Source organism: Danio rerio, chromosome 11, assembly GCF_049306965.1.
Source record: "Danio rerio strain Tuebingen ecotype United States chromosome 11, GRCz12tu, whole genome shotgun sequence".
NCBI lineage: Eukaryota > Metazoa > Chordata > Actinopteri > Cypriniformes > Danionidae > Danio > Danio rerio.
In genome coordinates, this window is record NC_133186.1 from 35,792,104 (window position 1) to 35,813,576 (window position 21,473).

Genomic DNA, 21,473 nt, shown 5'->3' on the forward strand with positions numbered 1-21,473 from the left:
TTCATGTGTTCGATACTTTTTCCCTATGCCGTTTAATTTTATTACACACTAAACACTGCTGTTCTCATTACTAAAGATATTAAGTGAATATAACTTAATATAATATAACTTAACCTACTTAAAATACCAAGTTTTGACATCAAAACTTAAATAGGTGTGTTTAACTTATTCATTAGTTGTGCTTGAAATTCTACCTTGACAACCGCGCTGATAACTCGATAAATGTTGTATGACACAAGGTGGTAGTTTTGCTTATGATGCTGAATTTTGATGAAGTGCAGCAGGACAGAGGCATCTTAATTGATATACAGACAAGGGTGATACAGTGGGTAGGGTTGGGCCGATAAACGATGCCATCGTCCATTGCCGATGGCCAATAGACAACACAATGCTGAGCCAGCATCGCCGATCCTCCGCCCCGCCCCCATGCAAAAAATACACACTCAGGCCCTGTTTACACTAATACGTCTTAGTGTTAAAATAGCATTTTAGAACAAAAATTGCTGAAAACGCACATCACATGACCACACACCACACACACACACACACAGACACAGTCACACACACAGCCACACACTGTCATGCGCTCCAGGCAGAGAGCAGTTCCTCACAATGGCCGCAAACGAGTGATAATCGAGTGATAATCTCCCGTAAATCGCGCGTCTCCCTCCCTCCCCCTCAGTCCTCAAATAAGTCGCGCACCCTTCTCACCCACGGATTCCACCTCGCTCTTCAGACATGTTGCGCGCACACAATAACCCCCCCGCGCTATTCACATGATGACGATGTCATCGCCCATCGCGATGTTTCACATTAGACATCGTACAATGCCAACTATAAATAACACAATTCTTGAGTGTTTTTTTTTTTTTTTTTTTTTTGGGAACAACCTAATTGTATTATTTTCAATTTGCTTTTGTTTGTTTGTTTGTTTTGTTCTTCTTGTTATCCCAACATATTTTTTTTGTGTAGAATCCAGGACTGGCTATTGCAGAGGCTAGTATGAAAAGGTCAAATTTGAGGAAAACACATTACAAATTCATTCTAGAATTTGAAGAAAATAACCAGAATTCTAATAATGCTGTCTTGTGATGACGTTTGGGAGTGATTGCTGGCCGTAATAATGCTGAGAATGGTTGTGCTGTTACATATAAATCATTCCATCATCTTAGCTTATTTCCCGTTTCCTCTTTGTATTCAATGCATTGTGAGGTTTTTGTCCTTGGTTGTTTTCTCATTAAATGAATTATTAATATCAAGTTCAACAGCCTCAAAGACACCAGACCACAAAGAGATTCAAATCAGTCACATTGTACTTCTAATTACAGTAAGTGTTCAAAACATCAAAGAAATAAATATATGAGCTATGCTGACTTCACTTTTTTAGTTATGGCATTATTTATTTTATTTCAGTGATTAAACTAAATCATTGACTGAGGCCATTCACATGCCTTTTTCTTAATATCCTGCTCTTTTACAACACATTTCACTTGCTCTGGATGATTGTCAACCATTATTAATAGGTTTATTCATGTTCAGAGTTTATGAGGGCCTAAATCTCACTTGGCAATGAGCAAACATTTCAGTCACTATCTCCTAAGAAAAAAAGGAGACTTCTCCCTCTATACGTTTTTCATAGTTTCCAATTGTTTCATCACATCCTTGATCTTTCATTAACTTTAATGATGTAGACAAGTTGAAAGAAATGAGTTTATTCTGGTGTGTATGCTGTTGGCATGTGTTAGCTCGGTGAAAAGACAAAACGAGTGGCCGACATCTTTCAAAAAAAATTATTTGGCAACTTCCTCTCGACGAGCTCCAGGGGTGATTTATTTTTCAAGAATCCTTTAATAAAAATGACAAAACAAAACAGCCTAGCAGAGATGAATCAGCACACAGTTGAAAGAGCGAGAAGGTCAGAACTCATCAGAAAATCATTTAGTCTCATTTCATCATCGCTGGGGAGCAAAGAAACCAACTTAGAGAGTGTAATTTGTGCAAATATAATGTTTGTGTCGTACAGAGTGTTGTATGCTAAATATTGTCTGCAGGGCCTGTTTAGCATTGCAGCTGTTCTTGAAGAGCCTCTAATAAATTTTCATTGAACCATGGTAAAAACACACTTGTTTTGCCCAGCATTTTGTTGACAACTTTGTTGGTCAGTTTGGGTAATTTGAAATTTAGGTCACACTTTATTTTAATGGTCCGTTTGTTGAATTTAAGTTACATTGCATCTGCATGCCCACTAATTTTCATTTGATTATAAGCATAATGTTAGGTTGGGGTTAGGGTTAGAGTATGTACTTGCAAAGCTTCTTATATTCAGTTAAATGTCTGTTGAAGGAGCATATCAACAGATATTAAGCAGACAGTCTACTAATACTCAAATGAACCATCAAAATAAAGTGTTACTGAAATGTATTGTGGTTCAGTCTACTCCTGTAAGAGGGAAATTAGCAAATTACTTTATTTATTTATTTTTTTTGGAAAGACATAAAAAATATTGTTTGTCAATGAGGGGCGGTGTTCTGACGATCTGTGCTACCACCTCAGAATGTGCTACCGATAGCTCAATCTGTCATGTTTCATCTAAAAAAACACGATTAGCACATCTTATCAGCTTCAAATGTCTATCAGAATGAACTACCTACTTAAAGAAGGGTGTAAAAACATAGGCAGAGCATTTTGTCAGCTTCAAATGTCAATCCGAATGAACTACCACTCTAATAAACAAATTAAATACAAAACTAATAAAATAAAAAGCTAAAAATTAAGGCAATAGATCACTCTGGTAGGCATTTGAAGCTGCTACGCCTGTTTTATGTCTTTCCTAAAAAATAATTAAATAAACCAATTTGCTTATTTCCCTCCATATAGACTGGACTGGAATAAATTTCAGTAACACTTTATTTTGATGGTCCATTTGAGTATTAGTAGACTGTTTGCTTAATATCTGTTGCTCCTTCAACAGATGTTTAACTGACTATAAGAAACTTTGCAAGTACATGTCAACTTACACTAACTCTAACCCCAACCTAACAGTCTACTTATAATCTAATGAGAAATACTTTTTTTTTTTTTTTTTTAGATGAAATATGACAGATTGAGCTACTGGTAGCACATTCTGATGATGTAGCACAGATGGTTAGAACAGCAGCACAGTGGCTCGGTGGTTAGCACTGTCAATAATGTAAAATTATTAATAAGTAAAAATGTTTACTTAATTGAATCGTGCAAACTCTTTGCCTTAATTAATATAAGTCATTTTAAATTTAGTGTATTAAGAATGGTGGCACGGTGGCTTAGTGGTTAGCACTGTCGCCTCACAGCAAGAAGGTTGCTAGTTCGAGTCCCAGCTGGGCCAGTTGGCATTTCTGTGTGGAGTTTGCATTTCAGCATTAACATTGTGCCATTTAAGGCCTGTCTGACCAAAATTGTTGTGTATGTGTGTATATTTACAGACATTTACAGGAAACAGTGACACAGACACAGTGGTCCAACACAAACTCCCTCACTCAATCAGAACTCGATATATGCGTCTTCTGCCCATAGAGGGAAGCCCGAGAGGAGGAATGGGTCTACGGCTAGAGGTCTATGGCTGTACATATAGTGAGTGATGTATTGCATTTGATTTGCTGCTGCTGCTGTTATTTTCTGAGCCAATGTTTGGTTTCGTTTTGTTTTTATCACATACCTACATAAACCAAATTGTCAAACAGTTTTCCACATGCTTAAATATTTTAAAGTCATTTACTTTTACTCAAACCTCAGGCCAGACGTCGATTGGTGTTTTCTTCAGTGGAAAATTAAATATTCTTAAATAATGCTTTTGTGGGGGCTTCACCAACAACTACCAGCTGTTGAAATTAAAACTATATAGAGGCAAAAAAATATTAATACCCATGGCTCCAGGTGATAAACTGATGAGCAAAACTACAATATGTACACTCTCAATTGGCAAGACTGACTTAACAAATTTTCAACATTCAATGTCTATAATGCCTCCCGCAAAAGGAGGCTTGCACTCCAGATTATTGTGAATATTTTTAGGACAGTTTACAAAATGTGGATTAAAGGTAACAATGGTGCAAATATAATTAATAACATGCTAATAATATGTTTATTACACGTTTTGCTTTATTACAACTTTGTGTATATTTAGGGGCCATGGGAGTATTATCAACATTGATTTGAGATTAATTAATCTTAAAATTCTTTAAAGTTCTGCAGAAGAGAAAAGTTATCCATGTCTTGGATTGCCTGAGGTTATTCTTTTTCTTTTTGGTAAACCACCCCTTTAAGATGTTATGTTGTGTGTTTATTTAGTTTTTCAAGTTTTTCAAGCATTATCCTTAACAAAATGTGGAAAAAAATTGGACACAAACAAATATTTCTATAATCATTCCAAAAATGCATGACCCATTATTTTTTATTAGGAAACTGTATACCATATTTAAATGGATACTTCACCAAAGAATTTAAATGTCCTCATCATTTACTTTCCCTTTATAAGTTTCTTTAGTCTGTTGAACACGAAAGAAGATGTTTTGAAAAATGCTGGTTGCCGGCACCAGTTGACTTTTAAAGTTGTAAAAAAGATACTATGGAAGTCAATGGGCTAGCAGTATTTTTTCAAGATATCTTCTTTTGTGTTCAACATAAAAAAATAAACTCAAATTAAATTTGAACAAATGAAGGATTTGTATATTGTGTAACTGTATATTATTGTAACTATACAATAACAACTGTGACGTTGTAAATGTAAAGAATTTTCCTTTTTGTATGAACTATCCCTTTAAGATTTAAAGAAGTTAGCTGCCTTTGAATATTCAGCTCAGCTTAACTTTTAAGTCAACAGGAAGTACCAGAGCAGACAGATGTGGGAAGGTCAGAGAAAGTGCACAGAGCGGAGGGTCTTCTCACATTCTCTTTGATCGTCTTTCTGTCCTCCTCAGAGTCCGACGTGGCTGACTTTGACGGTCGCAGTGCCTTACTCTACCGGTTCAACCAGAAGTCCACCAGCACAGTGAAAGACGTTATATCTCTGAGATTCAGGAGTCATCAGGCAGAAGGCGTTCTGGTTCATGGAGAGGGACAGAGAGGAGATTTTCTGACTCTGGAGCTTCAGAGAGGAAGACTCATTTTGCATCTCAATTTAGGTGAGTGGAAGAGAAGGGCAGGACATTAGAGAAGCAAGAATAAGAATGGAGTGGATTTATTTTCCCTCCCCGTAGGAGTAGGAAATTCCTCAAGAGTCTCAACTTGTATTATTCGAAATGACCTTCTATCCTTTTATTCACCCTCCTGCACAAATGTTTCTTGATGGAGGCGTGATGGTGTGATATGTATAGATAGATAGATAGATAGATAGATAGTTAGATAGATAGATAGATAGATAGATAGATAGATAGATAGATAGATAGATAGATAGATAGATAGATAGATAGATAGATAGATAGATAGATAGATAGATAGATAGATAGATAGATGATGGATGGATGGATGGATGGATGGATGGATGGATGGATGGATGGATGGATGGATGGATGGATGGATGGATGGATGGATGGATGGATGGATTGACGGACGGATGATAGATGGATGGACGGACGGACGGATGATAGATAGATAGATAGATAGATAGATAGATAGATAGATAGATAGATAGATAGATAGATAGATAGATAGATAGATAGATAGATAGATAGATAGATGGATGGATGGATGGATGGATGGATGGATGGATGGATAGATAGATAAATGGATAGATAGATAGATAGATAGATAGATAGATAGATAGATAGATAGATAGATAGATAGATAGATAGATAGATAGATAGATAGATAGATAGATAGATAGATAGATAGATAGATAGATGGATGGACGGACGGACGGACGGACGGACGGACGGACGGACGGACGGACGGACGGACGGACGGACGGACGGACGGATGATAGATGGATGGATGGATGGATGGATGGATGGATGGATGGATGGATGGATAGATAGACAGACAGACGGACGGACGGACGGACGGACGGACGGATGGACTGATAATAGATGGATGGATGGATGGATGGATGGACGGTCGGATGGATGGATGGATGGATGGATGGATGGATGGATGGATAGATGGATGGATGGATGGATGGATGGATGGATGGATTGACGGACGGACGGACAGTCAGATAGATAGATGGATGGATGGATGGATGGATGGATGGATGGACAGATGAACAGACACAATGATGGACAGATATATGGATATTTCAATTGATAGATGGATGAATGGACAGATAGACAGATATGGACAATGGTGTAAATGAATGATGCACAGAGGAATGTATGGACTATTTAATGAGTGAATGTAGGTTTGCAATAATTAGATGGATTTGTGGATGGAAAGTTATTGTAGATGGACAGATTGAAGATTGGTGAAACAGTTTGCATAAATGATGCAAATGACTGCCTTTGCTAGACTGCTTGGCTAAATGTTTGCTTATGTTGTCCAGTCTATGTTTCTAGTGTCTTTCTCTGTACAGATGATGCCAAGCCCCAGTCTGGTGGTCGCTCATCATCTGTCATGTTAGGAAGTCTGCTGGATGACCACCACTGGCATTCTGTTCAGATTGAGCGCTTTAACAAACACGTCAACTTTACCGTGGATGGACACACTCAACACTTCCGTAGTCTAGGACAAGAGGACACCCTGGAGATCGACTATGAGGTGAGATCTGAGTGTATATTTCCGTAAATCTGAATTTATAGTTAATTAGTTTCCATCCAGAGCTTGTTTATGTTATTGGTTTAGATAACGGAAAATATTACTACACAACGGACGCTTGAACAAAGAAATATTTAAAAAGTAATCCTTGTCAAAACAGCAAGAAGAAAAAAGAATAAGATCTATTACTGTGACATGCATAAATATATCCCACTCCCTTGTTATCTGAAACCAAGTTTCAAAACATTTTATTCAATCACTGTCACCGCAAACTTATGAAAGCCTGAAACAAAGTACCACAGAGAACAAAGTCAATGATTCCTGTCATCTCATCAAGCGTATTGATGCAAACTATAGAAGCACACAAAGGCATCAGAAGTTTATTGGGGTCTATAAGATATTTTTTGTTGTTTTGTGGTTTTGTTTTTAAAATAAGTCTCTTATGCTGACAAATTTTGCATTTGTTTAATCAAAAACACTGTAAACACAGCATTACTCTTTAAAACAACTGTTTTCTAATAGGGTTGTCATGATACCATTAATTAATCTTACGATACTATACCAGCTGAAGTATCATGATACCAAGTAGTAATGTGATACTGTTATTCCTAACTCGAGTTATAAAGAAATTAAATCACTTGTATTGTCACATCATCAGCAGCACATGTGCTATGATGAGTGAAAAGCTTAGAAAATTGTCAGAAATACTATATTTACATTATAATAAGCCTACTTGAATTTAATTCATAATTTCCCTAAGGCCAAAAAGTTTATTATTTGCACTTATTTGCATTATTTGCACCCCTCTTTATCTAAAAATGTATTCATTCTTTTTGTTTATTTTGTAGATTACTGACCAACAAAAAAAATACATTAAAATATAATGTAATGCAAAGTATTCCAAACAAAATTAGGCTATATGAAGAGGTCAACATTTTTTCAATGTTTCCTGTTCATATTTTGGGTTTTTCATAAAAAAAATGTTCAGTCTTATCAGGTAACAATCCAAAATAATTTAAAATTTCACTTTGTGAGTCATTCTTTTAAAGAGATTGTCGCAACTGCTTAAGCTACTAAATCATATTAACAGGAACAGAAATAAACCGATTCAGATTCAGAAAACATGCAATACGCTACCATAAAAGGTACAAATTTTACACAGTTTTGCAACCTTAAATGGCTCCAGAGACTATTCATATAAAATCTGTTGTTGCACAAACGTGTGAGCATTTTAGGGACTTTTCCCACATGCAACACTATCTATTGTAGACAGACCGTTAATAGCCCCTTTCACACAGTGAAACCGGTAAATATCCGGAAAATTTCCGGAACGACTTTACCGGTATATTCAAAAAAGCACTGTTCACACAGGCGAGGACGTTACGGAAATTTTCCGGAAAAGAGCATTCACACATCCATTCCAAAATACCGGTAAATTCTGACATCATTCACCACAAATGAGCTTTAAACGGCTGCGCTTGTATTTGTAAACATTTGACTAAATTACAAACTCTGTGGATAATCAATATTGTGAACAACTTTCGCAGGATCACTTCAGATGTTCATAATATGTGCGTATGCACTATGCAGGCGCTCATAGGCGCACGCAAAGCTTGAAGGTAAACAAACAACGGCTTATCATAAGCATCTCATCGATGATTATTTACACAGTTGGCATTAAGAAGAACATATAAACGTGATCTGACTAACTTCTAGCAGCTAAATGTGTCTGGAAAAATATTCAAAGGCTTTTATCCTCACAAACCGCGCGGACGTAAATGAGTCTGACTGTTGTGATTGGCTAAAGCAGATGTCTCACGTCAGCACGTTCTAGACGTGCACGCGCTTATTACGGGAATCTTCCTTCTGCATTCACACAGCGCAGCATTCCGGCAAATTGCCGGTAATGTTACAACTTCTCTTTCCGGAAAATAGCCAGAACGAATTTACCGGTATTTTCAAAAAGGACCTGTTCACACATACAACCTTTCCGGAAAATTGCTGGCAATTTTCCGGAAAGGTCTGTATGTGTGAAAGGGGCTAAAGACAATACTACCATTTACTAACTTCAGTGGTAGTATTTTGAAGCCATAGAATTGTAATACTACTGGTAACCGTGCAACCCTATTTTCTAATAGATTATAAGATGTACTTTATTGCTCTGATTCAAAGCTAAATTTTCAGCAGGCATCACTCCAATGCTTGAGCGTCACATAATAGTCTCCCAATGTTTTCATAAACCATTCTAAAATGCTTTTATTTTATTATTATTATTTTTTTGCATATTTATTGTTAGCAATGTTAAAATAGATTTGCTGTTTATTATTTTTTGTTCCGTCATGCATGTTTTAGAACTAATTCTGAGAAAAATATTTCAGCATTTTTCTTAAAATCATTTTAATGCAGTATTGTTACAACACATGGCCATGACCTTAATCATTTTTGGTGATGCAATATTTATCAACCATACAAAAATATGGTTAAAATACTATAGCATTTAATATAATTTACTGCAGTATATTTTATGTCAGATTTTTTCAATTGTTTTTACCTTGCACTTTTTGAATAACATTAAAATGTTTACTTGTTTAGAATATACATTTTAACTGATATCAGTGCCTAACTATTAAATTGTTAAAATTACTATAGTTTAATATTTTAAAGAATAAAATATTATATGTTCTTTGGATGAGTGTGCTTTCATTATGATGCTATTATATTGTCATTCTGGCATTAAATAATTTGTGTCCTCAAATGGCAATCATTTATTGCAATACAATTTGGTGCAATATATCATATGATATAAAATATATATATCGTGACTGGTCTAATTGTTTGTTTTTTAAAATAGATTCATAGAAGCAATTACTAACAGACCGAAGACTTTTTTTTGATAAATTTTCTTCCAAAATCCTCCAAATATTATCGAAACTCTTTTTTTTTTTCACTTTTCACCTTCAGTTCTTTATTTCTTTAACCTCAACAATTCCCTCATTTATTATTTTGTGTGTATAAGTGATTATTTCAAACTTGAGAATGCACATCCCCTGTCTTTTTTGGTTCTTTTTACTCATTCCCGCTTAAATGATTAATGGCTTCAATGCTCAAGGAAAATTGATACCATTTATTATAGATTAACCTCTTTGCAAACAGCTGAAATATTTACCACTTCCTTTCCTTTTTCCTATCCCTTGTTTTTTTTTTTTTTTTTTCCAATCTTGACAAGAGCAGCAAAGTTTATAATTTTCTTATGGAGATTTTGAGTGCCTATTTGATACTTTGTACCATTACTGTCAGGGTGCAGCACTCAAAATAACTAGGGAATGTGCAGCAATGCTATTAAAATACAAAACTATTAAAACCGGATAGACAATTGTTTCAATTGGTCTCAGTTTTTACATAATAAATAGTTGTAATTCATGGATAAAAAAACAGGTTACAGGTTAAAGTAGTCTCTTGTCTGCTATACAAGCAGTATTGTTACTGATCTCTGGGATATGTGTTTGCTTTGTGTCTTTGTTTGCTTGTGTGTGTGTGTGTGTTTGTGTTTCTGTGTTTGCGTGGCCTTATTCAAGCTCAGTTTCGGGGGAATACCTTTGCCTGGCAAACCTGGGACGTTTCTTCATGAAAATTTCCATGGCTGCATAGAGAACCTCAACTACAACGGCGTCAATGTCATCGACATGGCAAAGAGACGAAAGCCACAGATTTATACCGTGGTAAGTTTGAAGTTGAACAATCGCAATTACAAGTGAAACTGTAAATAACACTTTTCAACATGCCCGTCTATTGTAAGAATCAAACACCACCCTAGCTTGTTTGTTTGAAAATCATCAAATCCCACTCGCTGTCAAAGTTGAGATTCGAAATCTTGCTTTTCACAAGTCAATGTGAGACCACACTTTGTTGACGTTTTTGTTGCGTTGCCACTTAAACAACTTCATTCACACAACATGCATTTATATCCGGTGCAATTTACAACCATGTCACTTGGCAAATTACAGTAGCTCAGTGTGTATTGCAGTTGTGTGAAGTTGTGTGCATCGCACCATAAAAGAGCTCTCTTTCTCTAATTAACAGGCTGTGAAGTCTCTCGTCTTGTCCATTTCTCTCGCACGCTCTCCGGGTGGTTTAATACACTTATCACAGACAGGAAAATAAGGAAGAGCAATGTCACATAGTGATCTTCATTTTGTTTTTCCCTCCCTCTTGTCAGAGGCATTTTAAGATAAAGATCCTCTTTTCTCTACAGCACATGCTGAATAAGACGCTCCACATGTTACCGAATGAATGATGTTCATGGGGAGCTGGAGCTACTTTTTATTCAATGAACTGTTGCAGAACAATGTAATTTAAGCCTGCAGGACTCCCTTGATATTATAATCATGATTATTAATTCTAATTAAGAGACCGCAGATTAAAATACATATTTTTTGTGCAGCAACTGTAAGCTGTTTTATTGAAGGTTACACTTTCAAAACGTCACACTGGTCAACAAAACAAAACAGCAGCCTTTCATTTGTGCCAACAGTTGGCTTTAATGCTTATGTTGTAAATATTAATGTAATTGTTTCAGCCAACATAGGCACGTTCTGAAAACGTAGCCCTATATACATTTCTGGAGATTAGGAATTATGTAGCCAGAAGAATGGCAGCAGTTTGTTTTAAAATGAACAATACCAATTGCCTCCATTTGGACTGCTTTCCCACTGTTAGTCTGGCGAAGAACGGTTGCAGAAACCAGGTAAGACGAAAACAGAAGCCAAAAAATAAAGTGAAAATGTGGTAAAATCTGAAAGAGTGTTAATCAGGCGAAGGCTTTTCTTTTTCTGGATTGCTTTTTTAAAACTGTCGGTTGGGTTTAGAAAAGAGGGTGGGCGGGTCAATTAGTGTTTTTAAAAACACTATTGGTTGGGTTTAAAGAAGGAGGAGGGTGGGTCAGTCAGTCAATCAACAGCAGCCTCTGGAGGATTTATGAAAGAACTGCAGGCGCGATTGACACATGAGAGAAATTTGAGATCTAAAAAAGCCTGCACATCGGCCTCTGGGGGATTCACGAAAACAAAAGCTGCAAAAAAAAAAAACATTGCTCCTTGGATGTATTTGGCGCTCTCCAGAAATGTATATAGCAGTACGTATTCAGAATGAGCCTGGGTTGGTATATGCACTAAAGTGTTACGAAGTATTGATTTATATTTGTATATATTTAATTGCAGTTCTTTTAGATCCCTTTAAAGCGTTCTGTCAAATTGAAGGTCACAAAAGTAAAGCTGAACTTCTTTTTAGAACAGGTTGTAATAGTGGACAGAAACAGCTAAATATTTATTGTATGCGGCTTAATGTGATTTATTTTCACATTATGGATAAGATGTTGTGGATTATTGTTGGTGTTCTGGTTATACAGTAAACTGGCATTGGTATCTGACTTATTTTACACAGCTATGAAGACAAGATTTTTCAAGATCAACATAGACTAGTTTTGGCACAATATTCTTTTTATTTTTAAATATATTACTCATTAACATATAATTGTTATGCATTGATATATTTAAATATAATACAACTTTAATTAAATCATTTTAATTAATGAATTTTAAACTTTCATTTAATTGTTTTTTTTTAGTTAAATCTGTATCTGTTTGAGTGAAATAGTTTGAGATTGTAACGGGGACGATGACAATGGAGTTAAGGATTCACATGCAATTTATTAAACAGAAAATGGCGAGTCAGGCAATAGTCAAACAGGAGCAAACGGGTACATACAAGGAAATCCGGAAGCATAGTCAGGTCACAGGCAAATGGTTGATATAGGTGGCAGTTCACCTAAACGAGAGAACAAGGCAAAGGTCAAACACAGAGAGACTAAAACAGGAAAACTCTTCGTAATGTTCCAGGGTATAAACAAAACAGACTCAGCAATGTGTGTGACATAGTGAGTAATATCCTTGAGCATCTCCCAGCTGTGTGTGTGCAATCAATGGAGAACGGGAACAGGTGTGTGTGTGCAGTGCCTGAAGGGAGTTGTAGTTCATATGGTGTCAGAATTATAGTCCGAGTGATAATGCATGTTTTAGTGATCTACTAAGCCTGGATCACTGGTGATCGTGACAGATTTTTTTTTTTTTCTTGTGCATATTTGTACCTGGCTTAAAAATATCTCAAAACATGTTAAATTGGATTATGAAAATCGTCTTGTTTGGTCTAAGGGTGTTAAATGTCTTTATTAAAGAAAAATACTTACAGAGCCTCTGGGAAATTGGTTTATTGTCTGCAGTTTTATTTTATTTTTTTTTAAATTACATTTTTGTTAACTATTTCTTTGAGAGACCATTTGAGAGACCTTCAGGGGTCTACGCTCCCCAGTTTGAGAAATGCTGAATTTATATAGTGTAAGCTAAGGTAAAAGAAAAATGACTTTTTACTTCTACTTTTTCTGAGCTATTACTTCAGTAATTCACTTACTGTCATCTTTTATTTTTTACCTCCATCTTGCTTTTCATTGTCCTTTCATTTTTCAATTCTGCACTCCAAGACACTCTTTTATTGTTTCATTCCCTCTCTTTTCCCTATTAAGGGCAACGTGACATTCTCCTGCTCGGAGTCCTCCTCAGTTGCAGTGACGTTCCTTAGTTCCACAGGCAGTTTCCTGGCGCTCCCTGCAGATTACAGTATGGATAGTCTTTCTGTTCGTCTTCAGTTCCGCACATGGAATCAGGAAGGGCTGCTGTTTTCAGTACCGCTCTCTCATGACCCAGACCCCATTAACCTGCTCCTGCGGCTCAGCCAGGCCCGGCTGCTCCTCTTGCTCTCTGGAGGACCACAAAACTCTGCTCAGGTTTTCAGCGGTGAGATTTGTAGGAGCTATAGCATTTCATTCGTGAATACATTTTTGGATGCACATTGATTAAGTGTCAGTGTAGATAAATAAAGGGGTTATATGTAAGACTTTGTTCATTTCTTTTTTTTATATAGCCAAAGATTTAAGACTTTTGCCAAAATACCTTTCCTGACTTCCTTGTAAAAGTATGTAGACGGATTTTTATGTGAGGGACTCAGGCCTGTTTTGATGTACATGATGACTTTTAAAGGTTTATTTATTGATTAACGCTGTTCTGTTGCTTTTGATTGGTTCTCTTAGTTGAATTAGCACAGAAGGACACATATTGAAACATGTTTTTGTTCTTTTTTAATAGGCTTTATGCAGGATGTGATTTATACATTGACAATCAGGGGGTCACATTTATGGTAATGTTATTTGGTGTAATACATGCTTTAGTTAATCAAATTAATAAATGACATTAATTTATCAATGCAACATATTTACTGTAGGTACAGACTATGCATCACATTTTTCTTTTAGGCTATATGTAGAAACAAAGAAGAAAAGTGAACACTTACCATATCTATTAGCTTAGATTAATTGATGCGATTATGCATTCACAATAGTTTAATCCATTATAGGGGTGGTTGTATATAATCACACTAGCTATTATATAATTAGTAATATAAATATTTTGGATGCAGAGCAAACTATTTCTTACTATTTAAAGGACTGACTGTTTTTCTGAGGGATTATAAGGTGCCAGTGTTTCTTGTCATAGCTCTGCAAATATTCTATTTCAAAAACAGCATCTTATCTATTCAAATAATTGTTCAGAACACTCAGAACTATATTTCAAAGTGAAAAAACATGCTAAAATCAAATTTTGTGGTGGCTGTTCTTTAAAATCAAATGATCAAAATAGTCATTTAAGTGAGACATATTTTAATGTCTGGCAGTAAACAGTGTTGAGCTCTACTGTGGATTTACTATTGGAAATATTTATCAGTTAAAAACATTTGTGAGAAATTAATCAAGTGTTCAGTTGTAATCGTTTACACTACTTTAATGAAGTCAATTTAAGTAGGATAACTTGTAATCTGTATCCTATATTTAAAGTAACCTACCCAACAATGAGTATGTTTACATGGACACCAACAGTGATGTAAAGTAACAAATTACAACTACTCAAACTATAGTAATTGAGCAGTTTTTCTCAGAAATTGCAATTCACTAAGTAGTTTTAAAAATGTGTACTTTTTTTTCCCTTGAGTACATTTTTAGTGCAGTATTGGTACTTTTACTCCACTACTTTCCTTTAACCTGCTGTCACTACTTTATTTTTTTTCTTGTCTATGGGGATTAGAAAAATCAGTCCTGTGATTCTAATCAAATCACACATAGAAGGTTAATCGCATCATAATGAACTACTTCAAGACATGGGCGATTTATAATTGCAGATAAACTGTTTGAAAGCATTAAAAGTGTCCAAGAAGATGTTCAAAATCTTTCCCACAATAACTGAGAGACTGTTTAGATGCATGTCACTGATGAGAAGATGGCAAATGTTTACTGGATGATGACCAAAATGGCATCATGATGTCAGATTGATGTTGTACCCTAATGTAGTGGGGACATTGCATTTTGCTTGAAAATAAAATTGGGTTGACATCAGAACCCAACGTAAGGCCAACCTCAATGTCCAATGTCCAAGCTAAAATCATCCAAAAATCAACGTCTAATGATGTTAAAGCTTGACCTTGTATTGATGTTACCACTATGACGTCTATCAGATGTTGGATTTTGGTTGCCATACCTGACTAATAAATGTAAGTATTTGATGTCAATTTGACATTGGTCTAAGATGTTGGCTCGGCGTTGAATTTTGGTCACTTTCCAAAATAACCTAAAGTCAACTAAATATCAACATGATTTGACGTCATTATTGGACAAAAAAGTGTCCTTAGGCACTGGCTAGACATTGAATCTTGATCTCCTGACATCACAACCTAAATCTAACCTAATATTAATGTCCTGTGACGTTGTGTGCCTGCTGGGTATTACAGAATGTTACATTTACACACATTCACAAATTACATGTAAATGCATCAGCTTAGTACAGCGAAAATACTCACTACAGTACTTTTGTATTTTTACTCATACTTAATAATTTACAATATGTAGATATACCTTGTAATATTTACAACAGATACTTTTACTCTACTTGCACTACATTTTTAGGCAAGTAATGGCACTTTTACTTAAGTATGATTTTTTCAGTACTCTTTCCACCACTATACATCAATAATCTGATTTTAATATGATTAAAACAATAATCTGATTAAGAGCATACCATGTAAACAGTGATTTTTGATTAATTTAATCGGATTAAGGTCATAATCGAACTAAACAGAAATCAGATTAGGACATGTGGAGTATGTCGATTTTAGTCACATTATAGAAGTGCAGTACAGACATGTAAACACCTTAATTAAACTACTGCCAGCATATAGGATTTTTGCTGTACTTTGCGACAGGATAGTCTACACATGGCTGTTTGACACTATTCTCTACACCTACTGAGTCAGTGAAGGACTACAGACACCTGCCTATATGGGATGTGATATCACATTCCATTAAAACAACACTCTTCCTGCAGTTCATAATCTCTCCAATACCTTGCTTGTCTGGGGGGGCATGTATGAAATGTTTTTGAATGAAAGCAAAAGTGCAAAACTGCAGTTAAAGTCGAAAAATTAAAAATGAAACACCTGAAATGACATAAAACTCCAGGGGAAACGTTGATAGCATCATGACGCAATGACATTAATCAATCCATGTGCTATAACATGTCAAATGAGATCATGAAAGGAACATTCAAAAAGCAACTCATGTAAACACCTTAATCATATTATTGTCTTATTCAGATTAAGGCAAATAATTTGATTACTGCTAGTCATTGTGTATCAGTTATAAATAGTGTATTATCAGTGTATATTTTGTTTTCCAGCAAATTAAAATTAACTTTAATAAGAACATCTTGTACGTTACATATACATTGCTAACTACTAATTCACTATGACTTCAAGCCAAAGAATATTGGGACACCCCTACCCCTTCACGTGAACGTGCAAAACGAGGGGTACGGCTACACTGCAAAGTAATCTTGTTTTTCCTTTTGACTCCTTTTGAATATTTTGCTTAACCCATTGGCAGATTATTTTGCTTGTTTTAAGGAAACACTCACTTAATTTTAGGCATATTTTTTCTATAACAATACAATATGTTTTTCTATAACAATACAATATGCATGATTTAAGAATTTTTAGATTTTTGGACAAGAAACAAGACAAAAAAGTAAGAAAAGCATTTTTTCCAGTGTAAGGGGTAGAATTGGGTTTGGGCCTAAATTATATATTCACTTTCATTCTACCTTATATACCCTGTCTCTTTGTGTTACAGGTCAGAATTTAAATGATGGACAGTGGCACTCCATATCCGTTGAGGTCAAAGGTGAGAAGGTGTCTTTAACAGTCAACAACCAAAAGCCTGCCACCATGGAAATCACTGGACGTAGCCAAACCCCCCAGAGAACAACCATCTACATTGGAGGTACAGCATTAGAAATGCAAAAAGTCAGTTTATTCTTACTAGCTGTATTCAAATTTAGAAATAGTAACTTATTTTGATCTATTATCTACAAAGCTCAGTTCTGAACTAGCCTAATAGCTGCGGGCAAAGAGCAGTTATTATCCGAAACATTTTCCTGAATGCAAGGGACAATTTTCTTCTACATTATTAACTCTAACCTCCATCAACCAAACGTTCCTCATATTCCTGAGTAAAATACAGGCTTGACAAGCTGAGAGCATTCTTAGAGTCTATTCATTTCACACGTACAGCTGTTATTCCCAAATGTCCTTCTTTTTTTTCTGCCTTTTTTAGTTCATTCTGGCAGCTTTAACCACATTCAATTACTGTAGAGGATAAACGCGTTTTCTTTAAAGCTGTTGCTGAAATCTCTGACTCAAAACTTCCAATGTCTTAACTAAGACCGCTAAATCTCTCATTTTGCTTGCTTCTGGGACAATGCTGAGTCCTGCTGAGATTTTATAAGCTGCTTTGCATGAATTCCTCAGAACAGAGATTTGTCTTTGTGCGACTTGGTATTAGTTGTGGATGTTGTTTTTGATTTAAAAGACAGTAAGTTGGAATTTTCCATTATTTTAGGCTGCCCTTTATTCCAGAGCAATTTCAACTGTGAGAACCCCGGCAGAGGATACCAGGGCTGCTTTCGTCTCCTTTTAATCAACAACCATCCGGTCAACTTCCTTCAGATCCAACAGGAAAACATGGGCAACTTTAGCCAGATTAGCTTTGATGTTTGCAACATACAAGATAGGTCTGTTTCACTGTGTGTGCGTGTGTGTGTGTCTGTGTTTATGTGAATCATCTGCATGAAATGTACAGATCTGTTTCATCTCTGTTAGAGGTCTGTGATATTGACAAAAACATACACTCACCGGTCACTTTATTAGGTACATCTGTCCAACTGCTCCAAATTCCTAATCAGCCAATCACATGGCAGCAGGTCAATGCATTTAGGCATGGTCAAGATGTTCTGCTGCCGATCAAACCGAGCATCAAAATAGGGAAGAAAGGTGATTCAAGTGACTTTGATCGTGGCATGGTTGTTGGTGCCAGATGGGCTGGTCTGAGTATTTCAGAAACTTCTGACCTACTGGGACTTTCACACACAACCATCTCAAAGGTTTACAGAGAATAGTGCAAAAAAGAGAAAATATCCAGTGAATGGCAGTTTTGTGGGCACAAATGCCTTGTTGATGCCAGAGGCTAGAGGAGAAAGGCCAGATTGGTTTGTGCCGATAGAAAGGCAACAGTAACTCAAATAATCACTTGTTACAACTTAGGTATGCAGAAGAACATCTCTGAATGCACAAAATGTCGCACCTTGAAGAAGATGGGCTACAGCAGCAGAAGTCCACACCGGATGCCACTTCTGCCAGCTAAGAACAGGCAACTGAGGCTACAATTCTCACAGGCTCACCAAAATTGGACAATAGAAAATTGAATGGATTTCTGCTGTGACATTCAGATGGTAGGGTCAGAAATTGGCGACATCAACATGAAAGCATGGATCCATCCTGCCTTGTCTCAACGGTTTAGGCTGGTGGTGGTGGTGTAATAGTGTGGGGAATATTTTCTTATTCTGGGTCACCAAAGTAGCAATTGAGCATTGTGTCAATGACACAGCCTACCTGAGTGTTGTTACTGACCATGTCCATCCCTTTATGACTGCAGTGTACCCATCTTCTGATGGCTACTTCCAGCAGGATAACACACCATGTCATGAAGCACGAATCATCTTAGATTGGTTTCTTGAACACGACAGTGAGTTCACTGTAATCAATTGGCCTCCACAGTCACCAGAACTCAATCCAATAGAGCACTATTGGGATGTGGTGGAATGGGAGATTCGCCTCATGGATGTGCTGCTGAAAAATCAGCAGCAGCTGCGTGATGCTGTCACGTCAGCATGGACCAAAATCTCTGATGAATATTTCCATTATCCTGTTGAATCTTTGCCATGAAGGATTTAGGCAGTTCTGAAGGCAAAAGGGGGTCCTACCCATTACTAGTAAGGTGTACCTAATAAAGTGGCCTGTGAGTGTATATTTGTTTTAGACAGGTATTTTTCAACAATTATATATTTTTTTAAAAATATGTTTTTGTGCTTGTACTGTAAAATAGCTGACACTAAAACCACCAAAACAACTCACAGGAACAAAAACACATACATGGATATTTTTGCTTAGATAAACTAAAATTATTAGGCTATTCTAATTGCATTCCAACAGGCATCATGTAGTGAATCCTCAAACCCTTTTTTTGCAAAATGAGAAACAAATAATGTCACCTTGAACTTTGTTATTATCATATATTATTAATAGTATCATAAACTATCGTTATTGCACGCTCCTTACTTCTATTATAAAAAAGTTGAGATGAGTTTGAGCAATAATAGATAATAATAACAATGTGTAATGTTCTTCAACTTCAAATGACCGTGTTCAACCCAACAGGTGTTTGCCCAATCTGTGTGAACATGGTGGTCAATGCATCCAGTCTTGGGACCAGTTTGACTGTAACTGTTCTGGAACAGGATACACAGGAGCCACCTGCCATAACTGTGAGTTATGCAAAACAGGCTAGGTCTGCTCGATTACTCAGATGCAAGCTGCTAATAATGTACAGTATGTGTTTTTCAGCTAACACCCATGCGGTGTCAGATTTATTATTTCAATGAAAAGCTTAATTATAAACATGTAAATAACTATAAACAAACACAACGTGTGCAGAAGTTTTAATTGTGATTTACAGGTGCCAATATTGTGTGGGAGAAAGTAGCCTATTAAATGTTACAATCAGATCTCAAATTAACTTCAGCTTCAATTAATTGGGTATTAAATTTCAGTTAATTTGGTGAGGTCTGACTTTGTTTTATTATTTCCTTTTTGTTGCTCATATAAAATGCATTTGTTTTCTAAACCAAATACATTACAACAGGCAACTACTGATTACATTGTATCTTTAAATAGTGATTCTATTTTATCACTAACAAAATTTATGGTATGCATAATGCTTCACTTGACAGCTGCAAGTGCGCAATCTTAATGATGGTTGATATAATTAATTTTGGCATCTGTGTCTATGATAGTAAATAATATACTTTTAATTAAATAAGCTGGAATTATTTTATTATTTCCACCATATATATATATATATATATATATATATATATATATATATATATATATATATATATATATATATATATATTACTTTTATTTATTTATTATCAAATTTGTTGAATCTATATGTTCTAATCTGCCGCCACATGCACCGCTCTATCATTCACTCCTGACTGTACGTGTTCTCTGGAGGAGAGATGCTCGACAATGCCATCTGTTAGATTTACCGCATTAAAAGACCAAGAAATATGAGATTTCCTTTTTTTTACAAGTCCTGCTGTGTGCGATTCACCATCAGCAAAACAACACGTGCAACAAATTAGCTCACTCTAGCGCACCGACGACTTCTCTGTCATGACGAACAGGTCCCAAGTAAACAATAATTACCTCTGCTTGTTAAATGAACTGTACGAATTGTGCTATTCATTCATGTCATTGTTAGGAAAGTTAATTTAATAGAAGTGAAAGAAGGCTTGTTTGCATGTAAACACTAATTTAACTGCTATCTGCACTTTTTTGGCAAAGCAGAGCACTCTGGCTTGAATAATTGCAAAAGTTGACACATGTAATTCCTCTTAAATGATTACAACTTAAACCATCAGGCAGGTTCTTGATCTCACTTTTGTGTTTTTTCACCTCCCACAGGCTCAGTATCCCATGCTGATGCGCCAAAAATCCAAGCATTCTGTAATTAAGCACGACATAAAAACAGCAGCAGATTTATTTCCGTCATTTCTATGATTCATCATTTTCAGCAATATATGAGCGATCCTGCGAGGCCTTCAGGAAAACAGGAAGCCAGTCGAGTGTGTTTACAATCGACCTTGATGGGAGCGGACTTCTAGACCACGCTCAAGTCAACTGCACCGTGGCAGGTGACTGGCCCAATTATGCATAGTCAGCTTCACACAGTTCTAGACGCATTACACACTGATGTTCATCATCTTTCACATTATTGAATGATGGAGCTCAGAGCTCAGCAGTTCTCATTTACAAACCTGATTCAGTTTACGGACAGGTGTGACCTCAGCATGTGTGGGAGACTGCCTAGAGAAATCACACATCTCATTAAGTGAGTTCAGCATCTCATGCGGCTGTCTAGTTCAGCAGGTTGGATCAGGGTTGGCCAACCTTCCTCCCAGGGAGCCTCCGGT

The 21,473-nt window shown here is 36.1% G+C and overlaps 1 protein-coding gene across 7 annotated transcripts in view; it reads left to right on the top strand.

The window, feature by feature from the left end:
• The window catches only part of cntnap5l (contactin associated protein family member 5 like), a 137,826-nt gene that overhangs the window by 87,167 nt on the left and 29,186 nt on the right, over window positions 1-21,473 (top strand). For 4 of the 7 annotated variants that reach the window (XR_012387246.1, XR_011017265.2, XM_073916915.1 and 1 more), the window contains 9 exons: window positions 3,462-3,609; window positions 4,956-5,159; window positions 6,545-6,729; window positions 10,302-10,445; window positions 13,301-13,571; window positions 17,009-17,158; window positions 17,777-17,948; window positions 19,651-19,757; window positions 21,075-21,194. Coding sequence is in view for 4 of the 7 variants with exons in the window: in XM_001338437.9 (XP_001338473.5) it covers window positions 3,462-3,609; window positions 4,956-5,159; window positions 6,545-6,729; window positions 10,302-10,445; window positions 13,301-13,571; window positions 17,009-17,158; window positions 17,777-17,948; window positions 19,651-19,757; window positions 21,075-21,194 (1,501 nt within the window). In the remaining 3 variants the exon portion in view is untranslated. The remainder of the gene's footprint in view (window positions 1-3,461; window positions 3,610-4,955; window positions 5,160-6,544; window positions 6,730-10,301; window positions 10,446-13,300; window positions 13,572-17,008; window positions 17,159-17,776; window positions 17,949-19,650; window positions 19,758-21,074; window positions 21,195-21,473) is intronic. The other 3 variants (XR_012387248.1, XM_073916917.1, XM_073916916.1) reach the window with 1 other exon arrangement.